Here is a 19774-nt window from a genome sequence, read left to right on the forward strand (position 1 = left end):
TTTGGCCGTCCCTTGGATGTTATAACTTGCTTCGGGTTACAATCAGGTTTAGGTTTAGGACCAGGACCAGGACCAGGGTTAGAGTTTGGGAGGGTTACAATAATGGCTGGGGTTTGGCATTTAGTTGTGCATAGCAGAGACAGACAATATGTGTGTTTGGTCTGATGTGGTTATTAACTCCAAAATAAATACCACTCACACTATTTTGCTAAACAACACAATGATCTAAATGCAGTCTAATTTAAAGGGAAATTCCACAAATTCTATGCAGGAAGTTCAGTTTGCTTATCTAGAGGAAAACTACACAGCCTGTGAAAACAGTGTTGGGAGGTTTTTTTAGTCTGAGAAAATAACCCAGGTGATGTCATTGGGGTAATCTTGGATTGGAATTGGTGAATACAAATGTGTACAAACAGGTAATCTGTTTTAAACTGGGGATATAGAGTTTAAAAGATGCTGATGCTGACCAGAGATGAGATGGATTATGGGAGAGACCAAATGGCAGGATATCTTATTGTTTGCTGCTTCGATTTTGACCATTCTTTTACAGAAGCTCCCAGCTTCATGGGACTACAACAGTACATCACTGAATTACCCCTCTGACACTAAGAAGGCTCCCCGAATGTCATCTTTGCTTACAGCTCCCAAAAGGTCAGAGTAAAAGAATCAAATCTAAAATTTAATGAGTGAAAACAGTACTGGTGAGTTACCACATTAGCAGCCAAACTCTACAACTAACGCTATTCATTTTAAATATCAACATTGTTTTGATTTCAAAGTTTCTTTGATTGGTTAAACACATACTGCCAGAATATATTTGATCTCATGATTTATTTCTTTCTTTCATAAATGTACTGGCGGACTGCCAGTGACATCTGAGGGAATACGTCATCCTGCGTCATTCTTTCCGCTTCCGCTTCCTCCTATCCCTTGTGAAATAGGCGTGTGTCTCCATCACTGTGTAGATTTTAATAATAATTTCTGCTTTGATTAACTCCTGGGGCAGAGAAGGCTTTCGTTCCCTCGTGTGATTTTTGAGGTTGCAATGCAGCTCATGGCGCATGCGCACTGAGAAGCAGCAGTCCGCACATCAAGAGCTCTGAAATCAGAGATGAGAAAAAACAGAGTTTAGCCTGTACGTACTTCCGTGTTCGCTGATGACGCTCGGCTCCTCGTCTTTTGTTCCTCAGAGAGAAGGCAGTCTGTGCATTGCAGCTGAACACATAAAGGCTGATCTGCAAAACATTATCACCGGCAGTTCAGTTGTACTGTCAAGGTAAACAAATATCCTTGACAAAGTGTAAGTGCATTCAGTCCTTGTACCAGCGGTGGAAACTAACTTCAAAATGTTGCACTGTACTTTGATGTACTTGTATTTCCATTTTACGCTACTCTATACTGCTACTGCACAACATGTCAGCGGGAATATTGCACATTTTTACAAAGACGTCAAATTATCCAATTTTAAAAAAGAAGCAAATATTAAAGTGCAAAAACGGAAAACAGATTTGTGTGTCAGAACCATTCATCATCTGAAGACCGCTCAGATTTACCTTGTCATACTTTGAAGGAGTCTGACTCCCATGGACCCACTGGATTAAACTACTTCTGTGGTTGAGACTAGCGGCACCCCGACAGGCTACAGTAATAAACTGCTGCTTACACATTGATGCATCCGTAATAAGAAATCAAATAATGTCATATATAAAAATATGTCAGCGACAAGCGACATTTCCCTGCAACACAAATGCTTTTTTTTATAAGTCTGTACATTTTGCTGATAATAATTTTGCACTTAAATAAATAAATAATTTGCACTTAAGTTATCTGAGTGTCTTCCAACACCGACATACAGAGGTCCTTTCCTTTTCTGTGTGGATGTTGTTGTTAATTCGTCTGTAATTTTACTTAAGTTGTTTTTTTTAATGCAGGACATTTACTTGTAGTGGGGTATTTGTTACTGAGAGGTGTAGATGTGTAGATGAAGTGAAAGGGTTAGAAGGATTTGAATACTTCTTCCACAGCGGGCCTCTGCAGCAGTGCAGCACTGTTGAGCGCCTGCGCATTTTCCCTGTGGGTGAATTATCTTCACATTTAAACACTCTCTGCTGAAGCTAAGTTAGCGAGGTAGCTCGTGGGTTCAGCGTCACATCGCCGTCTCCTTGTTTACAGCTGGTTGTTCATAAAATCTTAATGTTTCAGTTCAGCTCAGCGGCAGCGTCCTGTTGGTGTGTGTGAACATGAGAGTCGCAGGGGAACCGTGGAGCGCGTGCTGTCTGCTGTCACTGTTGTTTACATTTTACTGATTTCCGCACATTAGCATCACCGTCCAGCAGCGATGTACAAGGAGGGGGACGAGGTGCAGGACGACTGCGGCTCCCGGGAGGAGTGGACGCTGCTGTTCTGGACCTCTCTGGCCGTCATCGTCCCGGTCATCATCACGCTGTGGTGCAGCGCGCAGCGCTCCAAGCGGAAAACGCACATGAAGGATTTCTTTCGCAAAAGCAAACACGGCTGGCACTACACAGACCTCTTCAACAAGCCGACCTACTGCTGCGTCTGTTCGCAGCACATCCTGCAAGGGGCTTTCTGCGACTGCTGCAGCGTGTGCGCCGACGAGCAGTGCCTGCGCCGGGCCGACCGGAGCCTACCGTGCAAGGAGATCATGGCCCCCTGCAGCCCCGATGGAGCCATGGAGCACCGCTGGGTCCGCGGAAACGTCCCCCTCGCCAGTTACTGTGCAGTGTGCAAACAGCAGTGTGGAACCCAGCCGAAGCTCTGCGACTTCAGGTAGCGTTGGTGGTTCTGCAGCTGCAGCCACAAGTGCGGAAGACCCACTTCAGTGTGTGTCCAGCAGATGTGAAGCTGCTTTTGTGCGTAAAGAGATGTGGTTTTGGTGTTTTTGCTGCCTGATGAGCTCCATTCATAGAAGGTCACCTACACACTGTCATACCTGTGAGATATAATAGAAATAATAATCCAGTTCGCTGCATGAAAGGCTGCTGCTCTGCACATCACTACGTCATTTTAATCCGTCTTTAATTTACTCTAATGGACTGCTGCTGCTCTGTGGGAGTGCAGGCACAAGCTGGTATAATCTCACACTGTCAGATAAATTACTCTACTAATCCTAAATGACCCTTTCACCCCGCCCACCTTCACAGGTCAGAGGTCAGTGTCAGAGACAGATCAGCACCCCTGCAGCTAGCTTGCTCCCGTCAGCAGGACCTGCTTTGTGTGTTTTCTTACTCCTCTAACAGGGTGGTGTCCCTCTGCCCCTCCCTCAGGTGTGTGTGGTGTCAGACCACAGTGCACGACGACTGCATGGACAACCTTGCGGACGCAGACCAGTGTGACCTGGGCGAGTTCCACAGCCTCATCATCCCTCCTCACTACCTCTACCGTGTCAACAAACTCCGCCGCAGGCACCCAGACGAGTACAGCAAGGTGCTGAGGATCTGTCGCGGCTGTTTGGAGTCACAGTGTGTTTTCTGTGATGTCCCAGACCTGACATATGAAACGTTGGTGTTATGTGCTTTTGTTTCTGTAGCTGGCATCTTCCTGCGGCAGTGGCTGGACTCCAATGTTGGTCTTGGCTAACACACGCAGTGGCAACAACATGGGGGAGGCTCTGCTGGGAGAATTTCGCACCCTCCTCAACCCAGTGCAGGTGAGCCTGCAGCTTGTGTCAGTCACAATGAACTTTTTTCTGCACAAAACATGACTAAAACAGGTCTTTCCTCTCCTCTGTCCTCCAGGTGTTTGACCTGTCTGAGCTGAGTCCCTCCAAAGCCCTCCAGCTGTGCACCCTCCTCCCCCCTGGCAGTGTGCGGGTGGTGGTGTGTGGAGGTGACGGCACGGTTGGCTGGGTTCTGGATGCTATCGATACTATGAAGCTCAAGGTGAGACGGGGCTGTCTGTGTGCAATGAGAGGGATTTTTATTTAATTCTGTTTGAAATGTAGCATTGCCTCTTTCTTCATTTTTGGGTCTGTCTCATTATCCACACTTGAAGAATTAGAGAGTATTCAAGTGGCTGCTTGTGTGATGTATTTTCAGTAATTGCCAGAGTGCTCAAGCTCCCATGAAGCATGTGGAGGTTTATCAGAGCTCACTGGGGCACACTTGTCTATTACCTGGAGGTGCGTGAACTCGCTCTTTAGTGCTCACCGCTGCAAGTGTGGGTGTTTGGGGCAGACTCATTGTCTCCACCTGTGTGCCACCACTTCTCTGTGTAAATAACTGCTCTTACATTCTCCTGTGTCAGGGCCAAGACCAGTTTATTCCGAGGGTGACCATCCTGCCCCTGGGGACAGGAAATGACCTTTCCAACACTTTGGGCTGGGGTGCAGGTTATGCTGGAGAGATCCCTGTGGAACAGGTTCTCCGTAACATCCTCGATGCCGAGGTGGTCAAAATGGACAGGTGGGGCTTTGATAGCGTGATATTATTCCATCAGCTTATAAATTGTTCTGTTTCAGATGTGTTTTTTATGCAGCGTTCCTCAGTTTAAAGCCTCAGAGGACCGTTTGACATGTCAACAGCTTTAGAGATTTGTTGTGATGAAATTCCTGCTGGCATTAAGTCTTCAGTTGAAGTTGGAGGAATTTGTGTGTGTATGTTCATGTCATCTGTGCTATTACCTTCATTTTTTTTTCTTGGAATTTCTGTTTTTTTGGGGTCCAGTTAAACTTAGTGTAGTTCAATTTTACAGCAGTTAGACCTAGAGAAATAGAAGCCAGAGAAAATACAATTGAACTGAAAAACAATTAAATGAAAAATACAAAAACATTTACATTTTTTACAGACTTTGTTTTTGCTGCCTGGTCATACCTTTCTTTCCGAGGGGTCAGGGTTACATTGGGTGACATGGACTCATGGCCTTGGTATTTCTAGATTGTGTTTCTTTTTGTTCCTGCTAATTATCTACATCATTATTTTCAGATGGAAAGTGCAGGTGGCTTCAAAAGGCCTCTACTTTCGTAAACCAAAGGTGCGTTCATCTCTGATGGGTTTTAGACTCTTCTTTTTACTCGCCAGCATTTTATTATTGAACTGATGACAATTTGCACATTTACACACTTAGTAACATACTGTCTACTCCATGTCTTCCTCAGGTTCTGTCCATGAACAACTACTTCTCTGTGGGACCAGACGCTCTGATGGCGCTGAACTTCCACACACACCGTGAGAAAACACCCTCCTTCTTCTCCAGCCGCATCATCAACAAGGTCTGAACCACTTCATTTGAAAACATGAATCATGTGCAAATTTTTTACTGCATTGAGTTTGAATATTAATGCAAAGGCATGGCCTCTGAACGTGTCACCTGTCTGTTTCCTTTTGGTCAGAAACATCAGAGAAACAAAGTGCTTGTATTAATGTCTACGTTTCCCTTTCCCCAGGCTGTATATTTCCTGTATGGCACTAAAGACTGTTTAGTGCAGGAATGTAAGGATCTGGATAAGAGGATTGAGGTACAGTAGTTTTGTTCCTGCTAATTCTGTCATGGAAGCAGCCGACGTATGTGGTCTTCTTGGCTGAGAATCACTGACGTCTGCCCTGCGCTCGCTCTGCTTCTTACAGAGCTGTCACTCTGCAAGTGAATTTGTTGTTGCTTGACTTGTTTGGTTAAAAAATGCCATTAACAAACTACAGTAACAACATTGCATGTGTTTCCATTCTGTCTGGGCCTGCTCATAAATGACAGTTACTCTTTTGTAGTTTCTGAAAATTTGGGCTGAACGATATGCAATAAGAATCATGTTGCAATTATTTTGGGATTTCATTTTCACTGAAAGAAATATAAAAGTGATGATGATGTGATTTTTGTAGGTGCTCATACCAAAGAAGCATGTTCCGCAATGCTAAATTTATGTTATGTTGTGACACATTTTACCTCTATCAAAATAATTGCAGCGATTTGGATTTGGATATTGCTCTTGACCATATTGTGTTTTCAATAATATTTCGATTCATTGTGCAGCCCTGATGAAAATGTTGACTTTTCTGGAGTTTACATTGGATTTCTTAAAGCGGCATTCACTGCTAAGCTAATTGAATCCTCTAGCTCTCATGGGACAATGCAGAAAATAAGTGTGTGTGTGTGTGTGTGTGTGTGTGTGTGTGTGTGTGTGTGTGTGTGTGTGTGTGTGTGTGTGTGTGTGTGTGTTCCCACCACAGTTGGAGTTGGATGGGGAGAGGGTGGCCCTCCCCAGTCTGGAGGGCATCATAGTTTGTAACATTGGCTACTGGGGTGGAGGCTGCAGACTCTGGGAGGGTATGGGGGATGAACCCTGCCCCCCCACACGGTAAGACCTGCACCTGCAGGACAACTGGAGAGAATAATACCGTGAGAATCAGTGTTTAGACAAAATCCCCATAGAAGCAAAAGATTATCTGTAGTTATGAATCTCTAATCTCTTACAATCCTTACTCAAATGTTTGTATCAAGTGCTCCAGGTTACCATAGCAACTAACAGTGAGCAGCAGTGTTGTTTCTGGTCTTACCCTGCAGACTGGACGACGGCCTGCTGGAGGTGGTGGGTGTATTTGGCTCCTTCCATTGTGCACAGATCCAGGTCAAGCTGGCCAACCCTGTACGACTGGGACAGGCCCACACTGTCAGGGTGAGGCAATCACGCACGCACGCACGCACGCACGCACGCACGCACGCACGCACACAGAGCTGTGCTGCAATGCTTCCTGTTTACCTCAGTAAGTGGGTGTGGAGAAAGACTATGTGGGTTCAAATTAGCTTTCACTGCCATTACTTGAGAATCTAATTTGAACTAATCTGATTAAGCACACACCACTCAGCTCCTGCATGTGCTCATATACTTTGCTTGCTGTAATCTTAAACCCTTTAGGACAAAAATCACTCACTAAAAAGTGTTTTTTACTATAAGGCTGCTTTTACCAGTTATAAATAGTATTAACTCATTAGTAAGATTAATGAGTAGTAAGCATTAACCTGATCTTGCCAAATAGTGAGCCTGCATCAATGTATGAAAACTGTGTTATAACTTGTTTATTTATTAAATTAATAATAACCTAATTATAAACCATTTATAAATCCTTTATAAAGGTAGTCATATTGTAAAGTGGTACTGTTGGATGTAGTTGTAGCCATGGCAACAGAAGTTTGTCCAGCTTTTGCAAGTCAAAACACGGACCAGAGGCATCACATGAGGGAGAAATGTGGTGGTAATGGCTGACATCATTGGTGAGACACTTAATGGTTTGGTACACTGTATGTCACTCCTCTCCAGCTGGTTCTCAAGAGCTCCAAGATGCCCATGCAGGTGGACGGGGAGCCGTGGGCTCAGGGCCCCTGCACCATCACCATCACCCATAAGACCCAGGCCCTCATGCTGTATCACAGCACAGAGCAGACGGACGACGACGACGACGAATCCAGCGCCTCTGAGACAGAGAGCCCCACCCCTCAAGACTCGCCCAGGCCCCCAGGGCTGGCCTCCGCTTGTGCATGACCCACCCCACACATCATGTGGTCTGAAGCTCTTCTTATCTTAGGTTTCTGTCTTCTTTCTTCAGCCCAGTTTCTATTAATCCCTCATCTGCAATGGCACCTAGTCATCCTCCTCTAAGATTTCTGAACACACTTTATCCTCAAATCATGTTGGTGAGAACAGGTGTTATTATTTTCTCCTGTGATTGTTTCAGATCTTTTCTGAGAGACTGCAGGGGTTAGACAGGTTCGTTTGTTATTGGGCTGGTGGGAGTTGTTTTCAGTCTTTTACCTCCACACTCCACATATATTGTAACCCAGAGCTCAGGCAGTTCGTCCCCCACACGCGGGACGGTCAGGAGGAGGAGAATGTTATGGAGAAAGATTGCTGTTTATTTGCACTGATCCCTTGTGCCATAGATATCTTTAGTCAACTATAATGTATTTATTACACTGTATTTACAATTGAATGCCTAGTGCAGCCCTGCGGGTATCAGTGAGCCATTTTTAACAAGTTGCCCAGGTTCAATTGACAAAACCCCCTCAAAGCCATGTCTACACCAACAGCAGGTGGTGATGCTGTAACACAGGAGAGAACAGTACTGTACTGTTGAGTGTCAAGTGGACGCTACATGCAAAGCTTTATTGTCCATTAATGAAATTGCATTACACGAAAAGCACAAACAACACACAGCAAACACATTTTGTGGAAGCCAGTTATTGTGAGTGCTGGGTGAAAAGTTCAACTGCACAAAATATCTGTTAAATTCCACTTTCGGCCTCCTCATCAATGTTGATAGTTTTTAGTGTCTCCTGCATTTGTCATCCAAAGTAAGACTTTGAAATGTGTACGTAGGCCAAAAGGTTTTTGAATCTCTATGGAGCAAGGGCTCTGTTACACCTGTAATGTTCTGTCAATCACTGGACATTGATGTTGGTTTGTTTACTTCATGATGCACTGTCTCAAGTAGCTCGCCAAACTACTGGATTGTACTAAGATACAGTCTTGAAGCTAAACTTAACTCTGCTGTAAGAGCCGCAGGAAACACGCCGACTGGTTGAGGTTTATTTTGAAAGTTCTGCCAAGTAACTGTTGTTCAGAGGACCCTTTCTGTCTTTTTCCCTCTTCTTTCCTCCTGTTGACATAATTTGTGTTGCACTGTTTTGGCACTTACGCTGATAAATACCTTACACTGCATAGGATGTAGGTTACATACATGAAACCGCAATGTTTCTACCGATAGTGATGACTGCTGATGAGATTATTCTGTGTCGTGTTGTTATTTTAGTTTTCTTGCATTCGTGTTTTACCACAGTCACCACAAGGTGGCGACTAAAGACAGTGTTTTCTGCAGACATGTCAAGGAGAGTTGATCAACTACTCAAACCTCTACAGTTACATATTAACACCATCACATGTATGTACTTTTATGTGTGGTGTTCGCGGGACATTGATCTACCTGTTGAGTTTTATTGGTTGCATATTTCCTGCATTCTACATAATGTGTGTAAGAGGTCATCTGTCTGTATGGAAACTAATTTGCGATTTGAGGTGGTCCTGTTTATTGCAGAATTCCGTGTTGCTCACAGCCATATGAGAAAAGTCTGTGGAATGTAAGTTTATGCTTTCCAATGAACCTGCTGCTCATAAGGCTGAACAGGGATCAGTTTTTTTTTTTGCCGCGTGATGCCTATGCTTTTGAAATATGCACCTCCTTGGCAGGTAACCAAGCCACATGGTGTCATCACCCTCTGTTTGTTTGGTGAATGTCTTCTTGCTCAAGGACACCTGTTTGACCTGTTACATTATCCTCCATCTTTACCAGACCTGTTTGTCTTGTGTTGTGTTGCACTGAATTTTCTTAAACGTAACTGGGGTTTTTAGCCACGTTAGCCGCATGGCTCTAGGTCAAGACACTGTTGTAGAGTGAAATATGTCAGTAATTGCGGGGGTGATTGTTGTGCAGTTTGGTGCAGATACTGATGGTCCATAGAGAATGAATCCTGATGATTTTTGTTGAATATTGAGTATTTTATTTGGGTTATCAAACATTTCACTTCAAGACATAATACTCCAAAACACAATTGCTCTCAGCCTCAGCTGTAGTTTGAGATTAATGCTAGATAACATGCTAATATGCTAAATTATTATCAGCATACTGCATCCCTTTCTGCACACAAGTCTGCAGCAGCTTAAAGCCGCACAAATAAATATTTTTAGGTTTGTATGTATAATGTAATGTTGGTTGCTCGTAGTAATGAATCCAGAAAGAATTATCACCAACTTCAGATTCCCAGAGATCTTTAGCATCTGTCAACTGATTTTTTATAGCCTGCAACTTCTCTATATCTACTCTCATTAATCTTGTTTCCAGCAGCAGCAGCAGGAAACTGTTTAGGCAATTCTTAGGCAACAATATGCCCACCACAAATGGCACAAAGACAGAGTAGCTGCGTAGATCAGAGCCAGGGGATGATAGAGACCAAAACAGCTAGATAGAGATTTGTCAGATTGGCATGTTTCTGCCAATTCAAATCAATCAATCAAATGAATGCCAAAGATGCTCCTCATCTGCAGGTAGTGTGCAGGTTTTTGTTTGCTAATATATTCAGCAGAGCAACTTCATAAGGAATTCATATATTAAACCTAAGGAGTTATGCTCCGTAGAAGTCAAATCAAAAACCTGATGAACACAGCTTTGAACTGTTGGAAGTTGACAGTGTACCGCTGTACCCTGACAAGCTGAGTGAAACGTGCAAAAACACAGTGGATAACCTTTGTGACATTACGTAACATGGCCTTTTCTCTGGCACTGCCAGAGTGGTGATAAGGATTTAACAATACCAACACCGTGTCATAAAACAAATATGTTGCTAGCGTGGCTAATGACTTCTACTTGTTTTATTGTGTGTGGTGGAGGCATGTGACTGAGATGTTATACGTTCCTTTGAATACTGTCAGTTTGTCACCTGTTAGACCGCGGCAGATATACAACTGTATTTCATAGACTCAATTTGGCAAGAGCGAGTGAAACTGTCACATTGCTATCCTTGACTGACATCAGACCATTAGCACTCGGCTTCTGCATTCAAAATCTAGTTGGTCCTCACCTTTCACTATGTTGTGTGTACCAAAATGCTTTCATTATTACTAATATATATTTGAATACGCTTACTTTTTTTGTTGTCACATGTGTAAAAATAAGAACCCTGAAGGCTGATGAGAATGTGCAGAAAACATGATTTCATACGACATGGTCCTAAGAAGCCTGATGTGGCCTCTGCTGAACTCAAAGGTGAATACAGAGGAACTGTGTCTGGGGAAAAAATAAGCTTTTATTGGTAACAATCATGTAAATCGAAGCTGTTTACAAAGATGGTGGGAAAGAGGGTTTTGGTGAATTTGCTACTGTAGGTGACAAAAACCGATTTTGATTGAACTGAATGTAATGAAGCAACATTTTGAATTTGAAGACATTCCCATAAATATTTTCATATATAAACCTCATGTCTCTGTTGTTAATTAAATCAAACATAAAGCCGTGATCCTGACGTAATTAAGGATGTGTTAATCATTTATCAATGTAACAAACACTGAGCTCAAGAGAGCTGAATATTGAATGTTGTGTTCATTTCCAAAATAGTAAGTAATGCAAGTAAGTGCCAAAGGCTAGGTCGATGCATGCGTGTATACTGATGATTTAAGCAACAGGATAGTATCATTTCCTACTGTGTGATTGACTGATAATCTCATTTTTACGATGCACATATCTTACAGTCCCTCATCGTTTCAGGACTAATTTTTCTTGGGCCGTGGATGGTGTCCGGCTGGTTTCTGTGAAGGAGGATGACTTTTGGGATTATCTTTCCTGGCAGGTCCTGTTGCCCCTGGTTTATTTCCACCTGGAGCACCGGGTTTCTTATGATCTTGCTCTGAAGGAAAAATATACAGAAAGGTTTCATTTATAGTTTGTCCTTAGTCTAAGAGATATAAACTCGCCAACCTGACTTGAATTGTGCGTTCAAACTGAAGTGAATTCTATCAAGCTGAAGTAGAATTAGAACTATGGGAACACCTGAATTTGTAGTTATTACTGAAAGTTTTAAAGCCAGATCACTAACGCAACTCGCCAAACAGCTTCAAAAGTTTGCCAACATCTGGCACAGGTAATGCAGGGTAATGACAAGCACAACAAGCTGTAGTTTTATAACTGGAAAGCTCCCTGTGAATTTGAGTCCATAACTCTACTGTTGTCCTAGGCGGGGCTGCAGACAGGCAGGTGCCAAACCTGTGACACATGGTAACTACCGGTAACTAAACTAATACAACATATTAATCTGAGAACCTCAGAACAACAACACATGTCAAACTAGCCAAACAGTTAAGAACACAAATCCAGAACAGGATTTGAATTGATTGTTCTGGTTTGTTTCAACCAGTTGCTCAGTTTACAACAATCTGCCACGATTTAAGATTCATGGTAAACTAAGATAATCAGTTAAACTTACATACAGACAGATTTTGTTGTAGTGTTCGCTGTTAGCTTAACCAGCGCGATGTTGTGTAAAAGACACCAGGAGAATTCAGACAAGATGGATGAAAATATCTCTTTTCTGTTTGTTGCTTGTTGAACAGGTGATTTTGATAAAGTTCTTATTGGCCGTTTACTTTTCATTGCAGTGACAGCAAAGTTGTTGTGTTTGTGTTTGTGTTTGTGTTTATGTGTTTATGTGTGTGTGTGTGTGTGTGTGTGTGTGTGTGTGCGTGTGTGTGCGTGTGCGTGTGCACTGTGTACCTGCAGCCCTGCCTCTCCCAGAAAGCAGTGAGAGCAGAGGACAGGGAAGCAGTGCGGCCATAAATGATGAATAGAAAATAACATGGCGGTTAATAGTGGCTGGTCGCCACAAATAAATCAATGTATGTATGGGAATATGAAATATTCATAGTCAACGTCGACGATTATGATGACTTATCGCAACAGCCCGAGCTGTTATGTCAATAAAGCCGGAGAAATACGTCGACCTTGCCTGGTGATGAGTGCGCATGACCAAAAGAAACTATATTCATGAAATAACATTTTCAAATGAACGTAAGGGTAAGTGACTCACTGTGGGGCGGCTGGTGACTGGTGTCACTTTTCTTGCCTGTATGAGAGAAAAATGAAAACAGCAACACACATTTAAATACATGACACACATTTGTTTTACTTAAGCAAACAAAACATTTTAATGGGAGTTGGTAGTAGAAGCAGCTACAGCTGCAGCAAATGTCTCATCTCACTGCGCTGCAGAACAGAGAGGTTCAGCAGATAATAGTTCGATAGTCCAGATACTCAGTATCAGGCTGTAGAACACCTCAGCCAAAGACAGTGGCCCATGACCTGGACTACTGAACTATTATTGTTTATTATTAAATATTATTATTACTAGTAATGAGCTGCCGGACACTTCAATTTCCCCTAGGGGGTAAAGTATCTATCCATCCATCTGGTGTTATATAGAGCCTATCGTATTACTTGACAGATTGAAGTATGTCAGTATTGTAAAATCATTGAATCCATGTACACTTAAGATGTTGGTGATAAGTGTGCATGACCAAAAAGAAATATATTCATCAAATAACATTTCAGAAGAAAGTTTGTAAAAGACTGTAAGGGTAAGTGACTCACCGTGGGGCGGCTGGTGACTGGTGTCACTTTTCTTGTCTGTATAAGAGAAAAATGAAAACAGCAACAAATATTTAAATACATGACACACATTTGTTTTACTTAAGCAAACAAAACATTTTTATGCTTCATGCTTTATTGAGGTCGCACTGCAGCTCTGTGAATGTGTTGGCGAGTCCATCATCTGTAGATCCAACACTTTGATCCAAAGTGAAATATTTTGACTTAAAATCTGTCAGGTTGAAATAAAGTTTGATACTTATATGACTCCTGATGACTCAGAACATTTCCAGTAAAACAATGCACCTCAAACTAGCTCTGCACATCCTGCAATGTGACTATTGCACACGCTCACATCATGATGACGACACTGAAATGACATGTTTACCTAGTTTAAAGTGGCCTCTCGAACATCTCACTGGATAGAAAACAGATATTTATGATCTCAATTTCCAGGTGAGCTCAACGGTGACCGTCAAGAGATAATAAATAAATATATGGCAGGAGAAAGGAGTTCTCGTACCCCAGCTTTAAAATTATAGTAATATAACATGAGTGACTGAAAAAATTTACAACATGAGCAATGGTATGAAACAGTTCAGTCACACCAACCAGCAAGAGTCTCAAAGGACTTGTTTTTTTGAGTGTGTGGCTCCTGTCTCCAGCCTCGTTCAGGATCATTAAAGAGCTTGCAGATGGTTTTCTCCTTTTTTTCCTGCTACGTTTTTCTTATGACTCCAATCACAAGAAGACTTTGAATTTTTTTTTAAAAGACTTAAGACTCACATCTAAAGACAATGTGTCATAAGTAAATGACCACCGACCACCTTACACCAAACTGTCGAGATGACGGGAGTGAGCCGCAGCTCTAGCAGAACTCTCATGATTTTATTCTGAGATTATTCTGAGAGAAATTTATTAAACAGTCGTCTGGTGCGAGGCGGCCATTAGTAATTTCTCCCTCCCAACTTTTGAGGGTCTGAAATTTGAGTATGATTGCAGGTTTTTATCTTACTTACGTGTCTTCTGTCCAGTCTTAAAGGGAGGAGCCCTATTAAAATTGGGTGCCATGCCATGTGAATACTGGGATTGATTCCAGCCTGGCTGTGAGCCCATATAGTTAAACATAGGTACAGGAACCGGCTGGAAGTATGGCTGAATGGGTGGACAACCTGGACTGTGGGACCTGGGTGGTCTTCTCTGCTCTGGAGGCTCTGATGGTTCTGAAGCAGAGAGGATGAAATGAGATGTTGTTTTGTACTGTGGAGGATCAATGACAAGAAATAACTTAATTTACACAAGACAAAACCTTTTCGACCGTCCAGCCATCATTAGTGTCACAATCATGTAGTACAGCTGCCATTTAAATAGCAAACACTCTCTTTAAGATAATTAGTGCTGTACCTGGCAAGACAATCCAATGCATAACATTCTATGATCATCCAGTATTGGAACAAGAAAGAATGAAGAAACTAGTTCATTACAGAAAAATGTGGGGTCGGTTCAATGGATCCACCATCTATTTATTTATTTTTTTAAACCTGTATAAATGTCAATAGGAATTCCAATAATAACAAGATACCATGGTTAAACCGCTAAAACAGTGTCTCTACATATTTACATTAGAGTTTAAAGGAGAGAAGGACGTGCAACATCTACAGGCTCATAGTAGAAACTTCTAGAGTCTAGTAGGTAAAAACAGGAGACATCAGGCGTGCAGCCGTTCATCTAACAGTGAACTGCTCTGTTTCCAAACAGTCTTGTGTCAGAAAATGCTTGTTTCACTTCTTTTTTTCCCCCTATCAAAGCATGTAGGTGCTATGAAGGTATTTTATCCTCAATGATTCAGTATACACACTGATTAGTAGAGAGCTTTCTGTGATTTCAAAGCTACTCCATGTGAAGATACATGCATCAATGTTTATCATACACATATGATGTGACACAAACATCATTCAAATATTTATTGCTACTGAATTTTTATGTTTTGCTACAGTTCATAGAGATGAACGTACCATATTCTGGCTGAGATCCAGTTCTTCCATAACCTGCAGGTCCAGAGACTGGAGCTGGTTTTTCACCTGTGAATGGTAAATGGACTGTATTTACAGTATATAGCCCTTCAAAGTTCGCCATTCACACAAACACACACACACACACATACCCACAACCACACGACACAAACTCACCAGATGCGTAGATGCCACTGTTCAGTTCTGCAACAAAATTGGACATGATTGGCTTTGTTATACTTTCATAATACATACAAATGTAGAATACCCCTCTAAAAATGTGCCTGCATATTCACCGGGTTTAATTATTGGTAGTCTGGCCTCAACGGGCTGTTTAAGGGTCTCTGTCAGATGCTCCTTCAGTGCAACAGCAAAGGCCTGTGTCGCTGTCACTTTCTTGGAGTCCAGGCTGATTCGGGGAATGTAAGGCTCAAACTTTACAACCCAGGGCAAGTCGAATGAAGCCTGTGAGGAACAAGGGGAAGGAAACAGTTTTGAATGGGGTGTGTTTTTGTTGGTTGGCTGTAACAGGTGTAGGGTAGAGCAGCATCCATTGCTCTCCTCCTGTCTGTCTTCTGCCAAAGTCAGAAATGTTCAAATTAGAGCTACAATTAATGATTATTTTCAATAGCTAGTTCCCTGATTCTAGATACTCTAGTTGAAATTCTACAAATTTGCTTCAATTTGAATTGTGGTGATGAAACATGACATACACACAAATTACATAAAGGCCAATTCCTGTATTTTTTTAAGAGGGGCCCTTTAATCATTAACATCAGTTGCTATCTCTGTCTGCAAAGTTTATTCTGGGTCCTTTGTCTTTAGGCTAAACATTCATTTTCCACCCTCTCCTCTTCTTCATCTCTGACAATGATCATTTCACCTGTAGAAAGGATGGCGTCTGGGACTGACTCAGCAGCTCGCTGATATCTTCTCTGGCCTTTCTCATCTGTACAGCATTGTCAGTAAACTTCTTCATGAGGTCCTGAAGTTTTGTCTGACCAGTCTCCAGCTCACGGTCCACCTCATTTTGGGACTCCTGCTCCTCTTGGGCCAACATGTCCCGCATCTGCTGATACGCAGCCGCCAGTGCTGCCTTTCTTTTGGCTGCTCCATCCTAGGTAAGGGGAGGAGCCACAGACAAACACAGGGACAAATCAACAGATAAGACAAACTGACATTATGTAAATGCCATCACACTTTTTAACTACTCTTATGAAACGAAATGTGTAAAAATTACCATCAGCTTGCTTCGCATGTCATTCATCTGAAACGTAACAGTCTCAGTCTTCTCAATCTTCCCGTCCAGTAAACTCAACTTGTCACTGAGTTCGGACTGTAAAGACAGATATAAAACACAGCTTCATTACACAGAGAATTATATCATGTTTGGTGCTGACCCTGCTGGATCAAGAGCCTCTGCTTAAGGCCTAGAGCATAATGCAAACCATGCTTTTTGAATTGCATGTACACCATCTGAATGCAACATACTCTCAGTTAACATGTTTTTATGTTGCTAAAATTGATTTAGAACAGCAGCCTAGTGTGAAAGTCTTCTGTGATGTGATCAGTGTGGATCTTGTTTTTGCATAAGCTGACCTCAACAAAGAACTTTTTCTTTCTGGATATATCTATTTTTACAACCACACCCTTTGGAGTGCTGCCTCTTCAATGCATATGTAAATAAACAGTGGTGGATATTATGGAATCATAGTGAAAATAAATCATTCCCCTTTTTGCTGGGGACCTTCAGGAACCTCCTCAAGGACTCAAGGGGGTCCCTGGACCCCACTTTGAGAACCACAGGTCTAATGTAAAAATGTATGTTAAGCTGATATCCTATTGTTCTAGGTTTATGTAGCAGCGGTAAACACTTAGCTTAGTTTAGCATAAGGACTGTATTTGTCAAAACTGTGTGACACCCATGACACACACACACACACACACACACACACACACACACACACACACACACACACACACACACACAGACCTCTTTCAGGTTCCTCTGCTCCTCAGGGGAGATGAAGGAGCAGCCTTTGTGCACATTTTGGAGGCAGAGGCTGCAGATTGGACGGTCATGCTGGCTGCAGAAGAGCTCCATCAGCTTGTTGTGGTCCGGGCAGATGCGCTCCGACAGGTCACCGACGACATCGCTCAGCTGGTGGACAGCAAACTTTGGGTTTTCCCGGTGAGGACGAAGGTGCTCCTCACAGAAAGAGGCCATGCAGGTGAAGCACGTCTGGGACGCCTCTGCTTCCATACATGTATCACACCGTATGACATCCTCCTTTTCCTCGGCCTTTTTCTCCTCTTTAATCAGGCTGTCTTCGGTCTTGTTCGAGCTCAAGTTGAAAGTCTCCACGACGGCGCTGAGGACCGTGTTTTTCTTCAGCTCCGGTTTGGTGGGGATTGGTGTCCGACACTGAGGACATCTTTGGGTCTCCTTCCAGGTAGCGAGCAGACAGTCCTGGCAGAAGTTGTGTCCGCAGGGGGTGGTCACCGGACAGTCAAAGGTGCTCAGACAGATGCTGCAGGTCAGCTCATCCTCCAGACTCATCAGAGATAACGGAGTTTCCGCCACGTCGGCCATGATCAGATGAGGTGGTAAGGCTGCGACCAACGAAAACGAAACTTAACTGGAAAACTGCGTGTTGCCACTGGATATCAGCCCCCTTCTGGTTACAAATGGAAAAATACAAACTCTCACAACTGAGCTTAGTTTATCAATACGACGCCATACCCTTCTGACGATAATTTTCTTTTTGCAATGAATATATAATCCACTGCGCACGTACTTCTATCTAATCAAGATAAGGTCAAAACCTAGAGTGCGAATTATACAATGACAGACAGGTGGGTCACCTTTTTCTCCAGGGCGAAAGGGAACACAGCACAGTACAGTGCAGGTGCTTCAGTGAAGTGATCAGTTCGTATGGTATGTTGCTTGGTTAACTTAAGCTGTCAAATAAATGCAGTGGAGTAGAAAGTACATTTTTCTCTCTGAAATGTAGTGGAGTTGAAGTATAAAGCAGCATGAAATGTAAATACTCAAGTTGCATACAAGTACCTCAATATTATACTTAAATTCCTGAGAGAAAACAAAGGGGGTGACTATTATAGAAACTAATATAAGGTAAAAAAGTAACTAAAGCAACACAGCCACTAAAGGACTATTAAAAAGAAATAAACTATATTGGTGTCAAAACTATCTACACAACAACTTTTCCCCCATTGGCTCACTGAGCAGCAGGGTTTGCTAACATTAGATCATATACGACATTTTATTTTGGTAATGAAATCACAAGCCACTATTGGCAATGAAAGGGCGCGCTATCAGCTAGATAACATTAGTTAGCTAAACTGTGACTTAAAGCAAAAGTTAGAAACAAGCTAGAAACAAGCAAACATTACTTAGTTAAACTGTTACTTAAAATAAAAGTTAGAAACTAGCTAACAATGGCGTTCATCCGTAGATACTTGACCCAATCTAAATCAGAAACTTTTAAGGTAAGAAAGCAAAGTGTATCAAACAAGCTAGATAGTTAACTGCTGCTACTTATGTTTACCTACAGTGTCTTCATTGCCTGCGTGATGCGCAGGGGCAGACCATAATACAGAGTGTGGTAGGCAGAAGACGTGCAGCCAGAGACAGTAGAAAAACCGTTACCGTAGAAACTGAATAGAGGTTCTTTGGTTCAGCTAACTTCAAGGTTTAGAAATGGTACGGTCCACTTTAGGAGTGTCTGAAATCCTTGTAGAAAGATCCACGCATGGTTAGGTAAATATATTTTAATATTTACAATTACAGGCAAATAGGATAAATGTTTCAATCCGTCTGAACTGTTCCCTCTTTTTGGGCGGTCCAAGTGTTAATCAGGGGGGTCAGACCCCCCACCCCCATAATTACAACCCTGGCTTGACCACGTCCAGGCTATTTGTCAGCCGAGTTCAGCACTTTATCTTTTTGGTTCTCTCCTCCTCTCTCTGCTCACATATATAGTATATTAAATACAGCTGTTCTTTCATTCATTAACATTTTTTTGTTTTGTTTCTGTTGTCAGACAATGGAAAAAGTATGAAATAGTGACTGAAGGCAGCCCATTGAGACTACATCAAAGATCCTCTATACAGAAGATACCGCATTACAGGCAGCACCAATGGTATGAATTGGGACACAGTTCCGATATCCTAAGTAGGCGTTGTTCCTCAACCCCTCCCTCAAGCCAAGGCAACTGGCATGATTGAAAATCTATCCCTGTATAGACTTACCTCTCTGCGTCTTTTCGGAAGGAAAAGACAGATCCGTTTGTCTTGTTATTACAGCCTATTGCTGCACAAAGCGCGGGCATTTTTAACACTAATTTATGGATTACTTTTCCCTGCCAAAAGAATACAACAATAGACAACACAACACGGATACAATACAAATTTGCGCCATTTTTGCAGCTGTTATTTTTAATCTACTAACGACATCTGATCAGCCCAGTACAAAGTCATGCCAATTAATAGGCTAATAATCTGTCATAGCAATTGTTAAGCAATTAAACAAGTTTTATTTAAGTTTTGGGTGTGTGTGTGTGTGTGTGTGTGTTTGTCTCATCAGTCTGCAATGGAATCAGTTAG

The 19774-nt window shown here is 42.4% G+C and overlaps 2 protein-coding genes across 4 annotated transcripts; one reads left to right on the forward strand and one right to left on the reverse strand.

The window, feature by feature from the left end:
* Positions 1–2134: 2134 nt before the first annotated feature.
* Positions 2135–10686, forward strand: dgke (diacylglycerol kinase epsilon). 2 transcript variants are annotated; one of them, XM_022739999.1, is made up of 11 exons: positions 2135–2790; positions 3288–3447; positions 3551–3670; positions 3759–3902; positions 4267–4424; positions 4944–4992; positions 5117–5230; positions 5405–5476; positions 6183–6310; positions 6517–6628; positions 7271–10686. In XM_022739999.1, the coding sequence occupies exons 1-11, from the start codon at positions 2339–2341 to the stop codon at positions 7490–7492; spliced, it is 1731 nt and encodes a 576-aa protein (XP_022595720.1). In that variant the 5' UTR covers positions 2135–2338; the 3' UTR covers positions 7493–10686. The 2 variants fall into 2 exon arrangements, with proteins under 2 accessions (XP_022595720.1, XP_022595721.1); XM_022740000.1 differs by having other exon boundaries at positions 6492–6628; positions 7271–7439.
* A 100-nt stretch (positions 10687–10786) lies between these two features.
* LOC111217947 (E3 ubiquitin/ISG15 ligase TRIM25-like) lies at positions 10787–18845 on the reverse strand. Of its 2 annotated transcripts, XM_022740003.1 has the most exons (11): positions 18718–18845; positions 17142–17761; positions 16389–16484; positions 16032–16265; positions 15445–15613; positions 15326–15352; positions 15152–15217; positions 14156–14359; positions 13140–13175; positions 12580–12615; positions 10787–11403 (listed from the first exon to the last, which is right to left on the reverse strand). In XM_022740003.1, exons 2-11 carry the CDS (start codon positions 17739–17741, stop codon positions 11267–11269), a joined length of 1605 nt encoding a protein of 534 aa, XP_022595724.1. In that variant the 5' UTR covers positions 17742–17761; positions 18718–18845; the 3' UTR covers positions 10787–11266. The 2 variants fall into 2 exon arrangements, with proteins under 2 accessions (XP_022595724.1, XP_022595722.1); XM_022740001.1 differs by lacking the exon at positions 18718–18845 and having other exon boundaries at positions 17142–18014.
* Between the last annotated feature and the right edge of the window lie 929 nt (positions 18846–19774).

Source organism: Seriola dumerili, unplaced genomic scaffold, assembly GCF_002260705.1.
Source record: "Seriola dumerili isolate Sdu_G_001 unplaced genomic scaffold, Sdu_1.0 BDQW01000050.1, whole genome shotgun sequence".
NCBI classification, from domain to species: domain Eukaryota; kingdom Metazoa; phylum Chordata; class Actinopteri; order Carangiformes; family Carangidae; genus Seriola; species Seriola dumerili.